The sequence below is a fragment of the Stegostoma tigrinum genome, chromosome 12, assembly GCF_030684315.1.
Source record: "Stegostoma tigrinum isolate sSteTig4 chromosome 12, sSteTig4.hap1, whole genome shotgun sequence".
Lineage (NCBI taxonomy): Eukaryota > Metazoa > Chordata > Chondrichthyes > Orectolobiformes > Stegostomatidae > Stegostoma > Stegostoma tigrinum.
The window spans coordinates 12,564,417-12,584,535 of NC_081365.1; the positions used below are offsets into that span (position 1 = coordinate 12,564,417).

General features: G+C 41.1%; 1 protein-coding gene across 1 annotated transcript in view; it reads right to left on the reverse strand.

Moving 5' to 3' along the window:
* Nucleotides 1–5,165: 5,165 nt before the first annotated feature.
* Nucleotides 5,166–20,119, reverse strand: part of mrpl39 (mitochondrial ribosomal protein L39) — a 28,776-nt gene continuing 13,822 nt past the window's right edge. The window contains exons 3-10 of the mRNA XM_048541242.2: nt 19,797–19,936; nt 16,815–16,914; nt 15,805–15,872; nt 10,398–10,510; nt 9,680–9,745; nt 7,961–8,114; nt 5,649–5,696; nt 5,166–5,509 (exon numbers count right to left, since the gene is read on the reverse strand). Of these exons, the coding sequence (XP_048397199.1) occupies nt 5,459–5,509; nt 5,649–5,696; nt 7,961–8,114; nt 9,680–9,745; nt 10,398–10,510; nt 15,805–15,872; nt 16,815–16,914; nt 19,797–19,936 (740 nt within the window). The 3' untranslated portion in view covers nt 5,166–5,458. The remainder of the gene's footprint in view (nt 5,510–5,648; nt 5,697–7,960; nt 8,115–9,679; nt 9,746–10,397; nt 10,511–15,804; nt 15,873–16,814; nt 16,915–19,796; nt 19,937–20,119) is intronic.

Here is a 20,119-nt window from a genome sequence, read left to right on the forward strand (position 1 = left end):
GACTGTGATCAACCAACAACTTAAGCTAAATGTGACACTGTAGCATGGACAACTCAGTATTGGGTAAACATTGGTATAGTGACACAGAAAATCTAGGCATGGTCTTTTATTGGAATGTCAACAGCCAAGATCAGGTGTAAGAATACTAATTTGGTCAGTTGTATATAGTCCTTTGGCAATAGTGTGAATGAGACCAAAAATGTTGCAATCAAGAAAAACAGATACAGGAGCAAGTAGCTGGTTTGACTGCTGTACCAATCTGATTCTGCAAGTTAGAGTCAAAGAAAAGAATCAAATGGATCCTTCTGCACTGTAAACTTCTCTAGCAGTTTTTTTTAGAAAAGGGTAGAAGTAATTAATCAACTGCACTAGTCAACAATGGAGTTCTTGGACCTGACACTAAATAACAACAGGAACAGCAGGCTGGAGTCTGAATGAGCATAATAGTGATGGCAATATTCTGAAAAAGAGAACAGCTACATTCAGTTTTAGAAAGTTTTACATTTTCATAAGGAAAAATGAAGAGTAATTACCTCACAGTGCCAGTACTGCTGCATGAAAGTTGTACACATTAATAATTACTTCGTGCCTATAGTTTAGAACAGATACTTGGCCAAGTGGCCGACAGCCTAAGCAATTAGACCCAATATAAATAAAAACCAAAAGAACTGTGGATGCTGTAAATCAGGAACAAGAGCAAAGTTGCTGGAAAAGCTCAGCAGGTCTGACAGCATCTGTGAAGAAAAAAAAGTTTTAAAAAAAAGTTTTTCTTCGTAGATGCTGCCAGACCTGCTGAGCTTTTCCAGCAACTTTTGTTTTAGATCCAACATATATTTGGCTAAACAGCTTCTGAAAGCAAGGAGTTTCTCTCATTTTAAAGAAGGGTATTGGACCCAAAATATTAACTCAACTTTCTCTTCACAGATGCTGCCGGACCTGCTGATTTCTCCAGCAATTTCTGTTTCTGTTTCTGCAAGGCTTGAGGCCAAGGTTACTACAGGTCAAAAGCAAATAAGGATCAGCCCAGAGGTGGATTACCTATTGACCAGTGATGGTTGACATTAACATTGGGAGTTATTTTGACCTGAAACTCATTAAGTGGTACTCAGACAGAACAATAGGGAGGGACATTATGTTTGTGTATTCCCAAATTTTGACAGACCCCTTAGCACCACGGAGTCATAATCGCTTGTCAAGGAGATGGGCACACCTTGATCTAACCTCATTGGGTGCTCTGACCTCCGACCTGTGACCCCTCTAGAAGGAATCTCAGAAAGGGAAGGGGAGGGGTGTGTGATAAGAAGGGACACCAGACAGCCATTCCCTGAGTGAACACTCAGCTGTCGAAGGCTCTCTGTGAAACCCACCTTCGTAGTACAAGGATCCCGACTGCACCCATCAATGGAGCTCAGTAAATTACCAGAAGGCTTTATAGACAGCACAGAGAAGATTCACTAGAATGATGGCTGGTCTCCAGAGCACTGACTATGAGGAGAGGTTAAAAAGACTTGGATTGTTTTCACTGGAAAGACGGTGGTTGAGAAAAGACCTGATAGAGGTCTACAAAATTATGACAGTCATAGGTAGGTTGGATCGTTGGAGGCTTTTTCCTCAGGGTTGAAGTTTCAATGACAAGGGGGCACAGGTTCAAGGTCAGAGGGGGGAAACTTTAAGGGAGATTTGAGAGGCAAGTTTTTCACGCTGGCAGTGGTAGCAGCCTGGCATGCACTACCAGAAGAGGTGGCAGAAGCAGGCACATTGAACATATTTAAAAGGCACAGAGATGGGCACATGAAAAGGGAAGGAATAGAGGGATACAGATTGAAAATGGCAGGTTTGTTTTTAAATTAATTAAGGCATGATGGTCAGCATAGGCTTGGAGGACTGAAGGGCCTGTTCCTGTGCTGTACTTTTTCATTTGTTCATTCATTTTGATTAATTAAATCCAGCAGCACAATCAAATTCACCAGAGAGGTATGTATCTCTGTTTTTCAGGCAGTCAGCCTAGTTTGAGGAAAGTTAACTTAATTTATGTAAGAGTGGTTTCTTTAACTTGCAAGTGTTTTAATTAAACTAAGTTTGAACTGCAGTCTCTTTTTGTCTCGTACAATAAGAATACCTGAGTAAATACATTTTATGAGTAATTAACTGGTTAAAAAGTGTCTGGATACAAGATTTCACTGGCAGCAATACACACCATCAGGGGAAAAAAATAATTGCAGGTATAAATGCGCATCAAGCAGGTAACACGCACAAAAAAATCGTGACTACGAGAACATAAGATTGGATGCGATCCTGTACAAATGTAAGTCTCAAAGCATTCTGCAGTTGATGGAGTACCTTTTAATGAAGGAACAGGGGAGCAGGGTATATGTAAAACTGAAAAGGAGGTTGAGAAGTTGATCAGGAAGACTGCAGTACAGCATGAAATTAGCCTGGCAAAGAATATTAACAGACATTTCAATTCCTTCACAGCAGTCAGCTAAGTTAATTTCAAATGTTCAAGTGTTAACATACTGAATTTTTTTTCTTTTTAGTTAGTTTAGATGTTGAAATTCCAACCCCAACAGGCCAGAGGAAGCACTAAGGTAATTTTGGATAAGCTGAGAGGATTAAAGACAAAGCTTAAGACTTGAATAGAATCAATGCAGAGGTTAAGTGCGGCCAGCAAGATAAAGTTCTAAAGCATTACATCTTTAGGAAATCATTTGCACTGTTTTTGAAGTCTTGACAGGTGGTGTTCAAGTGAGATACTAGAGAACAGGACAGGTGAGGAGAAAGCAGGCAGTGTTCCCCTTTCCTCCCATTCTGGTGTAATTATAACTCCAGTAAAATATTCTGATCCTCATCATTATTAGCAGATATTATTTATTCTCCAGTCTACACTTAAAGGTTTCAGCTTTAATCAAAGCTACAATCAATATCAAGCATGCCTAAAAAATCATTTAGTTTCAGAACATATTGTGCAATTACAGCAAACGTGTGAGTGTCATACTCAGTCTTACCTTGCTTCTATTTCTGCACTTACTTTATTCAACTGAAAAAAACTTCTACTTAGCCTCAGGGTGCCTGGCAAAGTACTGTACAACATTCAAGGCAGAGGTTAACAGCTTGGAATTCCTCACTTGAGAATTTAAGCAAAAAGGACTCAGCATTTACATAGTACCTTATCACATCACCACAGGGCTATACACGACAACAGCTAGTGATGATGACTGACATGGACATCGACACGACAGCTATCACGCACAGCAACGACAGGCTGGATAAAAACCCGAAAGAACAGCGGATGCTGTAAATCAGAAACAAAAACAGAAGTTGCTGGAAAAGCTCAGCAGGTCTGCCAGCATCTGCGGATAAAGAAAATCAGAGTTAATGTTTCGGACCAAGTAACCCTTCCACAGAACTCTTTTCACAGAAAATCAAAAATTTGGGGAGACCCAACAGATATCTTTAAATTTCTGAAGGGGTTTAATAGGGTAAAGTTGGAGAAATGTTCCCACTTGCAGTGCAGTATAAATTCGGGGGCACAAATATAAATTAGTCATTAATAAATCTGTAATGATTTCGGGGGAACTTCTTTACCCAGAAAATAGTTGGAATGGTCCTACCACAAAGGGGAGTTGATGTGAATACTGCAATGAGTTGTAGGAAGAAGCTAAATAAGTACAGGAAACTAAGGCAGGTAGCTAAGGAAGAAAAGCAAAATTGGGCTTATGTAGTATATAAACACACGTATGCCTGCATCAGTAAGTTCACCGTCAAAAATGAGATGGACAACTCGTAAAGATGTCATCTGTGGGGCTGGCGGACAGGGGAACGATATCATCCAAGGTAGGAACTCTTGTTCACACCGTGCTGTGCTTTAAGGATACAGTGCAATACAGATTAAGCAGAATATCTTCATCAAAGCATTAAACTGAGAGGAGAGAGACTACACAAACTAGAGTTGTAAACCCTGAAATTTGAATGACAGAAGGGTGATTTGATTGAAGTTTTGATGGAAACAGATAGAGGAGACTGAAAAAGTATTTCTCATGGCTGGGGAGTCTAGAACTAAGCAGCACCGTCATGAATTTAGTTCCAACATTTCACAAGTGAAATTACCAAACCCTTCTATAGACAAGTAGGGGCAGAGGTTGGAACACTCTTCTGCAAATGTTAACTGATGGCAGATTAATTGTTAACTGTAAGTTTATGGTTTTGTTAACCAAAAATAATCAGAAAAATGGGACAATCTTACTGAAACAGCTGGAGGGACTACGTGACCTGTTGCTGCTTCCATGCTAACATCGTCTGATTGAACAGAACACGTAGATAGGATGTCAGTTTAATGTCTCACTTTTTCTGAAAATGCAGTGGCTTATTTTGCATGCTACATAGATGAGTCATCCTAGATCATGGGTGAAATGGAGCTTAAAGCCACTGAGCCAAACAGACTGTTCAACACAGCTTACTTGGGGACAGTCACTGACCCTATACACATACAACCACTAATATAGCTCCCATAGGATAGAGTACCCAAGATCTTTACCATGATTAATGAACAGGAAGCCAGTTTTTAAAAAGCATTGATTTTAGCCAAAACACCTCTGAAGAAAATTTTTATTTTGAGTACCAAAAAGTAACAAAAAGATGGAAACTTGGGGGAAAAAAAGACAAGTCCTTCATCTAGTCAGTTAACATGTTTTCTTGTGCTTGCCTGCATGCCCTAAAGAAGGATGGAGTCTGATCTGATTATGATGCTTTCCTAAATTGTGCAGTCAGTTAACATCCACATCCAGACATCGGCCTTGGCCGACTTCTCATGCAAGGCATGTGGTTTTACAAGGCTGTATACACAAGAAAAATCAGCTCTGTGGACCTGTAACTCAAAGAGTCTATGATTTCAAGAAAGTAGAGAAAACTGAAGGCCTAGTAGTATTATCCCAATCCTGACATGGAAGGATATATTACTGGCCATTTGTCCCATCGTACGTATTCTTCCTGTGCAAATTTCTTCTTTTCATTTATATATCCACTCTCATTTTGAAAGTTACTTTCCTTCTATTTGTTCATGGGATATGGCAATGCCTACACTGCTGCGGATCTGGAGTCACATGCAGACCAGGCTAGGTGCAGATGGCAGATTTCCTTCCCTAAAGGACATCAATAAACTGGATGGGTTTATACAATGGTTACACAGATTTTATTGAATTCAAATTTCACCATCCGCCACAGGGCTCTGGATTACCTGTGCAGTGACATTACCAGTACACCAGCTCCTTCCCCAAGTACTCAATCTGCTTTCATCATCCTTTGTGTAGCACATTCCAGATCATAACTCGCAGTACACATCCCTCTTCAACACAACAGGCTCATTAAGGATAATATTTTATATTTTACTGTATGCATAATCAATTTACTTATATCACAAGTTTTTAAAAAGCAAGTTGGTTGATTTCTCTGCACAATCTGTTCACGATGCTCCCACTTTCACTGTCTCTGAGAGATCCTGGTCTTTTGTAATCTGCAAAACACAAAAGAAGAAGGGAAATGAACAGTTTGTCAAGTAGCATCACTGTTGGACACAAAATGAACCAGTTTCCCAAAATCAACTATGCAAACTTGAAAACATATAAAAATTAAACCAAACTTCTCCAACTCACCAGCTTCTGGGATCTCTGCCTTAATCTTTCCCAGATGGAGAAAAGGACCTACCAGGAGGTTGGAAATAAAGAGTGGATTACTACAGCACAAGAAAACTGAAGAAGCAAACATAAATAGGAATTAATGTAAATCGTTGTTAAATAGGCATCCGCCAACTTTAACCATTCATATTGTGACACAACAAGAGGGAACCCCTTGGTGTCAGTGACCATAATACAATAGAATTCACCTTACAAATTCAGTGGAAGCAGCTGGAATCAGATGTTACGGTATTACATTTGAGGAAAAAGCAACTAAGACAAGAGGGGGGAGCTGGCCAGAGTTGTTTGGAATGGGAGCCTAGCAAGGAGGACGATGGAGCAGGAATGGCTCGAGTTTCTGAAGGGAATTCAAGAGGCACAAATATTCATCCCAAAGAAGAAGAATAATAATAATACTAATGGGAGGGTGAGGCAACCATGGCTGACAAGCCAAGTCAGGGATAGCATAAAGGCAAATGCAAAAGTATACAATTTGCTGAAGACTAGTGAGAAGCAAAGGATTGGAACATCTTGAAAAACCAACAGAGGGCAACTAAAAATACACTGGGGAATCAGCAAGGGTCAAGATGAAATACAAGTGTAAGCTAGTTAGTAACATAAAAGAAAATCGAAGAGCTTTTTTGAGATATATAAAATGTAAGAGAGGCAAAACTGAACATTCGATTGTTAGAAAATGAGGCTGGAGAAGTAGCAATGGGAAACAAAGAAAAAGTAGTGGAACAGAATAGGTACTTCGCATCAGTCTTCACTGATGCGAAGTGGCATTCCAGAACTTCAAGAGAATCAGAGGGCAGAAGTGACTGTGATAGCCATCACTAACGAGAAGTGCTGGGGAAGCTGAAGAGTCTGAAGGTGGATAAATTACCTGGACCGAATACACTAAACGCCAGAGTTCTGAAAAAGATAACTGAGGAGATCGGGGTCAGGGGGATCCCAGAGGATTGGAAAATAGCTAACATTATAACCCTTTTTAAAAAAGGAGGGAGGCACAAGGCAGGAAGCTATAGGCCGATTCGTCTGACCTCAGTCATTGGTGAAATTTTAGAGTCATTATTAAGGGAAAGATTGTGATGTACTTCTAAGTGCATGGTAAAATGGGGCTGAGGCAGCACAGCTTCATCAAGAGGAGACTATACCTGACAACTCTGTTGCAATTCTGAGTAGTCATGGAACACACGCTACAGGTTCCCCTCCAAGCTACAGATCATTCAGGCTTAGAACAATATGTCACTCTTTCACTGTCGCTGCCTCAAAATCCTGGCTCTATATTCTAACAACACAACGGGAAGGACAGTTTAAACATCACCTTCTCCAGGGCAAGGAATGCTGGCCTAGTTAACAATGCCCACAGCCTAAGAATGAATGAGAAAAAAAAAACCTCAGTGAGGAGGCTGTATGGCTTATGGACTCACACAGCAGTGGAGGCCATTCAACCCACCATACCATTAATAGTTCTTTGAAAAAGCTATCTAATTAGTTCCACTCCTTTGGTCTTTCATCATAGCACTGTAGCTTTCTAAGTATTGATCAAATTCCCCTCTGAAAATTAGTATTGAGTAATTAGGTTGTTACATTATATACCTTGATGAAAAGGTCATTAGCCCATTCATGCTTGTGTATTAATGAAGCTTTTATTTAGTTTGTAATCAGTTTTGTTTTGTATTGATCAGACAGTCAGAGTGCAATATCTACAATGAAAGATTAAATCAGCAAAGAACAAACCCCTGCACCTTTACCATTAAGTGCCATGGGAACATAATAAACTAAGGTTATTTATTTATGATGAATCAACTGCAATTTGAAATCAGGTTTACTGTCATCATAACTTTTCACTTTTCATTGCAGAGAAGTGGCCTTGTCCTTGCCATCTGCTATTTACTTTATGAGCCACAGTCCAGGAAACTAAACCATCCCTGTTCATTCTCCAATGAAGAAATCGCCTAATCTCAGTTCTTTGCCTGAGACAGCAAATAGTATTCACAGTCACTGCCACTCCACCATTCTGCAGTTCAGCTGTTATTTTGATTTTACCTGCTTCCCTAGCCATTAGATGCATCCCTTATTATTTTGGTAAAGTAAATCAGCAGCAAACACTTAGCAAGGCTGGCACCTACTAATTTACATTAGACAGCACTAACACAGAGTGCCAATCAGAGCCACTATAACGAGGACAAATTGTAAAGAGATTAAGTAAAGTTGGGGTGCCCCAGTTAAATTAAGCTATCATTAAACATTATTCAAACATCTTACCCATGTTTGTGTCAGCATACCTTCAGATGAATGGGCAGAGAGATCCCCTGGAATCTTCGGACTAGCCCAGACTCGGTTGTTTTCAGGTTGTGGGCAGCAGTAATCTCATACTGCGAGCAGACACTGGTCCTGGAAACGTGTGGTCCATTGCTGACGTCTACAAAATCACCGATCCTATACAGACAGGCAGAGATCGAGAAACTTACATTTATATTGTGAACAGTTTGTTCACATTTAAACAGTTAACAAGACTTACGCCAATCAAAATACATCACAATGGTGTTACTGAGCTTACTTCAAGCATTCCTAACAATATGCCATGCAGAAAAGAGCTTTGCAGTCAAAGCTATTTATCGTTATCATAAGTTCAATATGTTATGTCAAAAATTTGTACTCTTACACTCTAAACTAATTATTTTAAATCTTCATATAGGTTATGAGATCTTAGATTATTCTGTTAATAGTTTTACAATCCAAGGTTATGTGAAAATAAGAGGAAAAAGTTCACACCTAGCAATAGTTTACTGAAATCCTAATGATCACACTACATTACAACATCCAGTTCAACACTTCCGACTGTCCAAATAACTGCAGCAATTCAGGATTTACTGTAGCCCAAAATTAAATGCTAAATAATTATAATGCTTGAATAATGAGCCATGTCACTTGCAAGTCCAAAAGAAAGGGAATCACAACTCACAAGCCCACTTGCTTAAATTGATTACATGTACACCAATATTCAAGAAATTAAACAACAGAGAGAAAGGAGTCTGCTTGACAGGCAGCCCATCCGCCACCTGAAATCTCCACTCCTTTTTTTTTGGCATAACATGACTGCTGTGTGTAGCATCTACTGGATCCACCACAGCAAGTCATCATTGCATCTTCGCAGGCAATTTCCACCTTCACCATATGACTACAACAGTTGATGACAAAATTTCATCATCGTATTAGGGTAATGAGCAATGAATACTAATTGGTCGCAAAACGTGTATCATAAGAAACTAGGCCTATCAGCATTCAGTATCAGTAAAGTCCTTCAAGTCACATTAGAAGCTGAGGAAGTGGGATTTGAGTTGCTGAGGCCACGTAACTACCAGAAACTTTTGTATATTTTCTTCCTCAGGGAAAATACGCAGAACTGTGTGCTTTAATTAAGAATGTAACAACATACGAACAAAAAAGCACAATAGATTGTTTGACCCCATGATCCTGCTCTGTCATTTAGGAAAATCACAGCTAATCTATCTGACTCAATCCACATATCCCTGGAATCTCTTAGCATCCAAAATTCTATTAACCTCAGCCTTGATCTCAACAACCGAACATGTGAAGTCCTCTGAACAGAAAACACCAAAGGTTCATTATCTGTGTCAAATTTTGGTATTTTCGGTCTTGAAATGCTTACTCCTAAACACACTAACCAGAAGAAATGACCTCTGCTTATGCTTATAATTAAATTAGTCCAAGTTGGTCCCTCCACTAGTGCTTCATCCTAATCAGTCAGAGATAAATGCATTCCCCAGAACCAACATTCAAATTCAAAAGTTAAGGTCCCTCAACAGATGCTCTTCAAGATTCAGCAGGATCCTCCACAAAACAATTCCTCTTGCTCACCTACATTTTAATGAAATTATAGGGATAATACTTTAGAACATTGCTCTTCTCATTTATGATGAAACAGATTCATCATTGCAATGAACTAGTCAGTGTCACAAGATAACTAAAGCAGTTCCTACCTGTACAGCTTTACAAGCTTGTTGGGATTGAGGGAAGCCTGCTCCTCAATTGCAGCCAACTTGTGTCTGTGAAGAAAATAAGGCATGTTAAGCATCCTGTACACCCAAAGCACTCTATTGCCAATTGATATACGTTCAGTCACATATATAGTAATCATATGGATTGTTAAACATACACAAATATACCCAGGAGATCATGCTATATATTGTCTGTATACCTGGGTTTGATTCCCAGATATTTTTAGCTCTTCAAATGCATAGCCATAGGAGGTGTGCTACTATGAACCCATACGACAAAGAAGTGAAAATAGAGAGTCAACCACGGTTTCCCATCCTGATCAGTGCCTTCTGATCACAAGTGTGGTGAGTTTGTGTCCCTTCATGCTTTCAGGGGGAAGCCAGCGTTCTCTATGCTGAACTGGGTGGTTGAATAACACACCCGCATTCCCTATCCAAGATTCACACTAAAAGAATGGTCACTGTGACAAGATACTGGAAGGCTGTCAGAAACGGTGGAACTGTAAAAGCCAGATTCAGAATAGGAAAAAAAATAGAGTACACAAAGGAAGGCAGATAAGGAAGAAAAGGAGCCAGTTCTAAACTGCAACAGCAGAAACAAGAGAACTGCAGTGTGTTGACTGTCTTGTCAGAAAAACAGCAGCTGCCTGGAAAAGTTACAGCAATGCAGAAGCAGCTACTCAAATACCCCAGTGCTTACTTGTTCTCCTGAAATATTTCCATAGCAACCTTGGGTGCCACCTCCAATGATTCAAACGGTAAGTCTTTATGAATAAGCATATGAACGTCTTTGCTGAGGGAACGCAAGTTCTCCTGGAATGGAGAAGACAGAAAACACAAGACAATGAGAACAAGGCTTACATATGTAAATAAATCCTTTCCCAATCACCTGTGGAGGAGACCACATGTCTGATACAAGAGAATAAAAGGATCAGGGAAATCTGCAGTATAGAAACTAGTCACACAGACCACTGTGTCTGAATTTATCTTTCCTTTCTTTAGAAGATGGAACACTTCACCGAGGGCAAATGCTACATCAAATCAAAACGTTTACAAATTTAGTGGCGCACATAAAAACAGAAAATGGCAATCTCCCCACAAACACCAAGCCACATTCAGAAGAAGGCCTCAGCTCAATTTGCTGGTCTCTACTGTATTTAGCTACTCTCTGGCAAACAGTTTGACTCAGTATAATGTTCCACTTTTCACTGCTTAAAGTCTGAGATACTCCTACTTTCAGACTTTTGCAGGTTCTCCTACAGAACTGGGCACTAGGAGGGAAAGTGTCTGCAGAAAAGGAAGGAATGTGTGAAAAGAATTCAGAAAAATTTGTATTTTCAACACAGGCTCCCTGAAAGGGAACTCTATTATGGAATATGGCCTCAAGGGAAAATGTGTCAAGTTTGGGGGAAATTCGGAGCAAGTAATTAATCCTGACCTTCTTTTGAATGAAGGCGGCTACACAAAATTGTTTTATCATTATCCTCAAAAATGACGGAAGCAGGGCATTTCTGGACCTGGTCACCATATAAACGGCCACTTGGTAGTACAAGAGCAGTACTTGTATGAATGTCTACTGGATTCAAAAGGTAATTGACTGGGTGAATACATTTGAGACAAAAGTAACTGTAACCTTTGTGCCTCATCCCTGTATACTCTCTCTACTCACTGTAATGGAAATCAAAAAAGGAACATCAGGATTGGAATGGGCCATTCAGCTCATCAGGCCTGTTCGTTTAGATCATGGGTAGATGTATATTCCAGCTGCTGCTTAAATCCATGTTCCTCGATACTGTCACCAAATCAAAATCTACCTCCATCTTGAAAACTCCAATTCCAGTCGCAACATCTACAGTCTCTTGGAGGAAGAAAACTTCAGATTTCAAATGCCACATGTGTTGGCACTCCATTCCCAGACCTTTACTTGCTCCAATTTTACAAAAGCGGTGCCACTTGGTTCATAGCGCCTGTGCCACCTTTCTGAAGGAGCTTTCTAACTTAAAACCACAACACAACTTGCTGTCCGTAATGCTGAAAATTAGTTCCCCTCAGATTCGTTCTCCGCAAAATCAATACCCAAACGCTTTTTGCAAGTTTCTATGGAATGTTTCCACCAGACTTTCAGGTAACGTGTTCCATGTGTCACTGAAGCCTGCTGTGCGAAGTTTTACATTTCCCCACTAGTTCTTCCACAAAATATCCTTCACATCGGTTACACACACGCTGCTCAGGGAACACTGCAATGACAGAAAGTAGGTAGAGAGGCGGGGGGCATGTTGTCAGAGGGTCAGTATGGTGGGTATGTTTTGCTGCAGGAGGGTTGTAATTGAGCGATTTGCTGCACTGTGGGAGGAAGCATCACTGTGATGAGATGTTAATCCAAAGTTCTGTCTGCCCCCTCAGACAGATACAAAAGAGCCCACAGCCGCCAATAAAAACAAACAATAGAAATCTCCATGTTGCCCTGGTTGCTCGTGGGGGGGCCTGTTCAGTCCCTATAGTTGGCCTCAGTGCCTAGAGGTCTTTTGGGGCAGGGGGTAGCAATTGTAGTTTGTGTGCGGATGTCAGGGCAGGGAGGGAAGAGGAGGGTAATTTAACTGTGATCCTTCTAGATCACAGTGCCTTCTGTGTGAGAGGACGGTACGGCTAAAGCAATGCTGTCCTTCTATCTAAAGGACTAGAATATAAGGATGCAGAAGTTGTGCTGCAGTTATACAAAGCCCTGAATCTGGGTGGGATGTTTTTCGAAGGGCAGTGCAGACTTGATGGGCTGAATGGCCTCTTTCCATACTGTAGGGATTCTGTGATGTTATACTCCACAAAAGAATGAAAACTTAGATAAAACAGGGGGATAAATAACCCAGGATAAGCTAATTGTAAAATCTTTAGGATAAAGCAGCTGCCTTAGATCTTCACTCTTTACAAGTTTCTCCAGACATGGACACAGTTTTCCATCATTTTTCAAACGAATGCACTAAGGCTTTAGACAAGATCACCGTTTGAAATAAAGGCATTAACGTTAAGTTTACAGCTCACTGTGAACAGATTCTCTTCTCTGCCTTCAGGCAATGAATTTCACATATTGCAATGATGAAGCTCCTGCTCATTCTCTCAGCAGTGTCAGGAGATTCACAGCCACCTGTGAGCAAGGCTGGGCTGAGAGTGACATCTTGTGGATAAAATATTACACAGCATTTGGGGAAATACAGCTTCTTTTTACACTAATTGCAAAACCCACTCCTGGTAAGAGACAGCAAACTCGACACTCTGGTTCACCTGTTCATGACACTGCGCTCTAGTAAAATATGAATTATGCCTTCTTTTCCTCAACAGGCAATCCCCCCAGAATTGAGGGCGGCTTGCTTCACTTCCAAGTCAATAGGTTTCGAAACAGATGATAGGCCCAAAGCTCAAACTGCAGCCCTCTGCCACAGGCAAGGCAGCAGCAGGTACTCTGCGAGTCAGGTAGTTTTGTGCACTCAATCTGCTGCCTCGAATAGACCTCTGCATGATCTCAATGTCGGTTCTCAATTTGTTCAGCGCCATGTCGACTGAACCTTCTCTATTTTGGTCAGTCATAAGCCTGTGGCTCAGATGGGGTGGAAGGAATGTTTGACCACTTCATGGCTCTTTAAGGACATCCCCAAAACAGTTCTGCTCTCTGGGACGTTTCCTGCCATAATCAAGTTCCAAACAGAACAGTTGCTTTCAGAGTCTGGTGTCAGGCATACAAATAACATGGCCTCCCAAGAGGAGCTGGTTATAAGCACATTGCACCTTGATGGGCATGTTGGCCAGGGAGAGGATCACCTTTCTTGCTACCAAATTTGAAGGATCCTCTGAGACTCTGAGTGGTATTTCTCCAGTACTTTTAGGTGCCTACTGCAGGTTATCCAAGTTTCTGGAGCATACAGAAGCACGGGGATCACTGCTGCCCTGCAAACCAAGACACAGCTCTCAGGTTTGAAGTGCGGGTCCTCAAATAGTCTTTCCCACAGACAGCTGAAGGAATGATCTGGCACACTGGAGGAATGATGAAATTTCATCATTTATGCCTGAGTTCAGGGAGAGAGAAGGATCCCAGGATATGAAAAATTGGTCCACATTTTCCAAATCTTACCAGCTCAGGTATTAAACACAATTGGGAAAGTGACATTCACATCTTGGAGACACAGAAACTTTAGACAATTTAAAATCTACAATGCAGGTCACGTTCTTCTAATTAAGGAAACAAAGGGAAAAGAAGACTTGCAGCTTCATTGCTTCTCAGAATGATCTATCCCTATTTATGGAGGAAATCATTCAGAAAGATCACAGCTCAAATGTCAGACACTGCTCAGTTGCCTGTTCTCAGCTATGATGGCCAACTTATTCCTAGATGATCAATGGGCTACGTACAAGATACCCCTCCTACTTATTCAGAGATAGTAAGAACTGCTGATGCTGGCGTCAGAGATAACACAGTGTGGAGCTGGAGAAACACAGAAAGCCAGCCAGTATCAGAGGAGCAGGAAAGACGACATTTTGGATCAGGACCCAAAACGTCAACTTTCCTGCTCCTCTGCTGCTGCTGCCTGGCCTGCTGTGTTCCCCCAGCAACACACTCTTATCTCTCCCTCCAACGCATCCCTGGATTACATATTTCAATCTGCTTCCTACTAACGTCTCAGTTGGTACACTAACTTCCACATGGTAATTGACTAGTTTTAAAATGGCATGAGTATTTCATTGACAGTAGAAACTGCAGATGCTGAAGAATTTGAGAAAACAAGGTGCAGAGCTGGATGAACAAGCAGGCCAAGCAGCATCAGAGGAGCAGGAAAGCTCACATTTCGGACCTAGACCCTTCTTCAGAAGGGGGGGTAGGGTAAGAGGGTTCTGAAATAAATAGGGAGGGGCGGGGGAGGTGGATAGAAGATGGATAGAGGAGAAGATAGGTGGAGAGGAGACAGACAGGTCAGAGAGGCGGGAGTGGAGCCAGTAAAAGTGAGTGTAGGTGGGGAGTCAGGAAGGGGATAGGTCAGTTCAGGGAGGACCACAGGTCAAGGGGGCGGAATGAGGCTAGTAGGTTGCAAATGGGAGCGGGGCTTGAGATGGGAGGAAGGCATGGCTGGGAGGAAGGACAGGTTGGGGGGGGGGGGGGGGCAGGGACAAGTTGGGCTGGTTTTGGGATGCGGCTGGGGGAGGGGAGATTTTGAAGCTTGTGAAGTCCACATTGATTCCATTGGGCTTCAAGGTTCCCAAGCTAAATAATGGCATGCTGTTCCTGCAACCTTCAGGTGACACCGTTGTGGCACTGCAGGAGGCCCAGGATGGACATATCGTCAAAGGAATGGGAGGGGGGAGTTGAAATGGTTCGCGACTGGGAGGTGCAATCATTTGTTGCGAACTGAGCGTAGGTGTTCCACAAAGCGGTCCCCAAACAGGGCACATCTGTTAATGTGGTATACTGTATCCACTGTTCCAAATGTGGCCTTCCCTACATCAGGGAAACCAAGTGGAATTCCATAGTAAGATTCTAGGAAGCTGAAGACAAAGCTACTAATAGTAGAGAAATAAAGCTAAGATGTGCAAGAGACAAGAATTGGAAGAGAACAAGTATCTCAAAGGATTATAGAGCTAGATGAGGTTACAGAAATAATTTGAAGTTCACCACAATCCAGCAATCTGCAAACTTCCCTCACCATCAGTAATTTGCCCCTAGCGGATCTTGGGCTTGTTCTTGTATGAAACAGCAGTTTACCAGTAAATGAGCTTTCGTTTATCATATTTTCAGCCTTAAAAAGAGAGGCTTAGACACAGCACAATCTTTGCTGCAGAATAACGTGTGCAAATAATACATAAAAATCAGGAAGATTACTCACTCAATCTGGTACACTATGAACAACACCAAAAGAAATATCGGCGGGCATCTAAGTTTTAGTCATATCGTCCAGGGATAGTTTTCCCCTTGGTTTGGTTACAAACATTAAAAATTCATTACATTCTGTGGTGGAGAGGTCAAAGAGAAAGTGGGTGTGGGGAAGGGGCCACTTTTAAATTAAATCAGAGGATGGCTGGTTAGAAACTTCAAGCAAGAGGGAATGGATCGTTGTCAGCACACTTACCACAGAGGGTGTCCAATCATTTAATCTTCCGTCCAATATCACGTCATAACAGAAAGCTCCAGAAGTCACTGTGACAGAAAATAAATATCACACTGCAATAATCTCATAGTGGAAAACACATTATTACTGAGGATAAGTGAGTATCGTTATCAGTTCCTTGACCCCTTAGCAGCTTAGGACTACTACATTCGTGTTGGTGTCTCAGGCATTATGAAGTTGGCGAATACTTGAATAACATTCTGTGTAAAGGTTAGGGGAGTCAAAAGCAGAGTCGATGCCTCTTGACACTTTCCAAAAGGAACAATAATGGTTGCTCCCTTTCTGTCCCAATTGAATCCAACACAGAATGGTTATGACTTCACTGTTGCTTTGCACGTGTCAACTGTTGGATCAATTGATATTCACTGACCTCCAAATCACAAGGTTCTGTTTTCAAGCTCCACTCCAGAACTTAATCACAGAGAGCCAAGCTGCCACTCCATCAACAGTACTGATGGAATGCTGGCCAAATAAATTGGCCAGCAAATCTAGCAGTCCCAGCAGCATCAGAAATCAGTAGTGAGCACTGCTGGGACTATAAGCAGGCCTCAATGGCAAAGGACACCCCAGAATTCTGTACTTTCCTGCTGCATGATTGCTTCAAAACACAGATTCCCTATTCCTGTGTGCATGCCAAAGCCAGGTGTCATATTAGACAGCACGTCACCATTGCAATGCACCACAAAGGACGTACAGCAGAGATATAAGCCATTCCACTCAACTAGTTGGAAGGTTATTTTCAAGACAAGCCTCCTCCCCACCCTTTTTGTGTCCTTCTACTACTTTGGCCCTCACCTGTTTCTCAAACTTAAATATGTTTACACTACTCTCGTCAAGTGACCCATGTGGCAGCAAGTCTGATATTCTCAATTCTCCCTGACTACCAGGAGGAAGGCTAATTGACAGCTGTATTAAAATCAAGAAGTAAAACCATATTAAACACAGTTTCCTTAAAAACAACATTGGAGTACCTGGTATTTCTGGTGCTCTAATCAGTTCAACATCGTACTCTTCCTTAAACGCTGTTTGAAGAACATACCCCATAATCATAGCACATGAACGCCAATAAGCCTGTTTAAAATGATGCAGAACATACATTAAATCACATCTCCTCAAACATCACAAAACCAGGATTAGTAGGAGGGAGGCTTATCTAACACTATCCTTCTATCCCTAAAAGAAAACTGGAGCTTTCAGAATCTTGTAAAACACTTTTGATTCATTTTTAGTCTAATTCAGAACGTGGCATCTTAGTTTTGTTACTTCACTCTGCAAAACAGCAACAAAATGTTGCAAGATGTACAACTCATTGTTCATTCTGGGAGTTTGTAAGCACAGAGCTGCTTTTGTACATGCCAAGATATAAATACCAGAAGTGGGACATCGCAGTGATACAAATACACAATTTTTTTGAATCTACATCTCTGTAAGCAGAAGATTTCCCCAAAGGAGAAAGTCAAGAGGACCAGTGGGGTAAAAGGTTGATTTGAAGAAATGTTTGATTTCAGAAAAGGCATTGGAAGTCATCACCAATTCAAGAAAGAAGAATAGAGGGAAGGGTTTTTATTTAGCTTTTATAAATGGCTACTGTCAGAGTACCTTTTTAAATTGAGATACTTTGGTGAAAAGCCCAAACCTACAGAGTGAGAAAATTTGCAGTTCCCTGCACTTAAACATTAAAATAACCAATACTAGCAAATTTCCTTACCACTTCCAACATTCCGTGTCAATTTTACATCCTTGCCATAAACCTTCCCCCTCAGCCCCATCTCCAGCTTTTTGCAAACTCAATGGGCTTTCCAATCCCAAGTCCAGCTGAGTTGCCCACCAAACTAAAATCTATGGTGCAGCAGGTTAGTCAATCTTGTCAATCCCAACATAGTCAGTCAAGTGATGAAACCCTCATGTATTCCCTCATTACCTCCACACTCTACTCTTCAGGCAGTTACAGTCAAAGAGAAAGTGGACAATCGATATTCGACTTTTAACATTTAACTTTAAAGCCAAAGTCATTCATGGAGTAAAACCAGATTTGAACAAATCCAAAATCAACCAGTTAGGAGTTTATTCCCAACACAAGCCTCCCACTAACATTCTTCACATCCTTCTAAAATGGTTGCTGCAATCACCTGGCAAGGTTACAACAAGCTCACAAACCTATCAGCGAGTAAGGATAGGTCAGAGCTGAAATCAGGGTCATTATAAAAGAGCACCGAAACTCAGATCTCTCAGTTGACCTGGTACCTTTCTGGAAGTTAGACATTGAGATGAAAGGTCGTTTGTACAGTATTTGGCTTGGGAAAACAAAGAGCAATCTCAGGAATATACCAATGGATCTTTATCAACAACTGTTTGAGCATCAGTGGGGAGGCTGGGAAAAATGGATTTGTGAACAAGAACTGGGAGACTCTCTCTTTCGACCTCAACCTCACACATTAGCTGTTGAAGCTACAGCAACAGAAAACTCCAAGACATCTGAAGCCTTGCAATTACAGAGTAAACAGCAGCTAAACAGTTGGAATACTTTTCATTCTCACAACTCAAAGTCTCAAAAAAAACTGTAAACTGCAATGGCCTTTATCTTCCTGTCCACGGGAGATTTCCCTCCTCCACTTTGTTTGTAAGTGCATAGCCCATGATTGGTCTGAGCTAAATAGAAAAACAAAAATTGTGGCAACTGACCAAGAGGAGATGAAAAAAGCCATGAGCAAGTTGCTGGTGTAGAGATATTCGCAGTTGCAACAATGCAGAATATGACAAAGGTTAAAAAAGGAATGAAGCCACAGAGAAGGCCAGGTGAGTTTAGAAGGCAGAGGGTAGAAGGGAAATTTCAGTTTCAGCATCTTGAAAATAGAAGACCATGTGAAAAACCAACATTTTGAGCTTGTAGGAAGGTGATGCCACATTTACAGCTCAGGAGGCAAGTTCCCAAAATATAATCACTATTCCATTGTGTTCACATAAATGTAACAGTGCAGCACAGGAAGGAGAGGAAATGGGCAATGAACTAACAGAAAACTGCTTTTGTAAGTAGCTGGATGTTTGATTGTAAAACAGCTGTCAAACTTAAGAATGTGCACTGGGCGTGTGATTAACTGCTCTATATAAAACAGTGACAACACAAGGGGAAGGTTTAATGGATAATTCAAGTTCAAGGATATATCAAATATTCCAAAATTGAGTAAATGTATGAATTTTTCATAACTTGTTCACTTGAACGGTGAAAAACATAAAAACCGTAGGGTCAGCAGACCCAAAATGTTAACTCTGATTTCTCTTCAGAGATGCTGCCAGACCTGCTACGCTTTTCCAGCCATCTCTAAATTTTGTTTCTGATTTAAAACATCTGCAGTTCTTTCAGTTTTTAAATCGTAGGTATATCTTGTCCAGCTGGGTAAGCTCTGGAGACAGCATTTTGAGCTGTGCTAGTAGTTATAATCTTGTTTCCGGTGGCGGCTGTTGTGAGATCTGTCATGATACGTTAATAACAATCCGTGAGAAATCCATTGGCAACAGTTTTTACTGCCCTCTTTTATTAAGCTACTGTTTGTAATCAGAAGAAAACGAGTTATAACAGTTCTGCAGCGGAAAACAGGGGGTTGAGAGGGCCAAACAAGCATCATCGCCATAGTCATCACCTGTCAAAGCACATCTTGTAATTGCAGTTGAATAAATTGGTTTTGTGGCAACATTCTTCCCCCAGCAATTGATTTACTAGAATAAAACATTCCCCCATGTCTCCAACATTTAGAAAAACAACCATAAAATAGGCAATCAAGCCATAAGGATCTTAGTTTCAATTTCCGACTGCTAAACCAGCTGATTTGACTTGAGCTATCAGTAAACTTTCTAAAATTGACACAGCTTCCTGGGTTAAAGAGTGATAAAAATGAAGCTTAAAACCCGTTGTCATCTCTGTCCACTCTAATGAAATCACAGTGTAGGACCTTTACCTTATTAACTTCTTCAGGGTTCTCATCCTTGAAAGTCAGGAACTGAATGTCACAGGATTTATTGAGGGGTTTATACATATCCCAGACTTCCCCATCCACAAGTGCAAGTATGGAACGCTTTACACACCATTCACTCATATCTGTGCAGACGAGAGAGATTACAGAATGAAGCAGCTCATGATTCTAAAGACATGACAGAATCATTTCACAAAAACCAACAACTGCTTGGATTTATACAGTTCCCTTTGCATTGTAAAACATCCTAAGTGACTTCAGAGCAGCATAACCAGAATAAAATCTCAACACCATGCCACACGAAGATA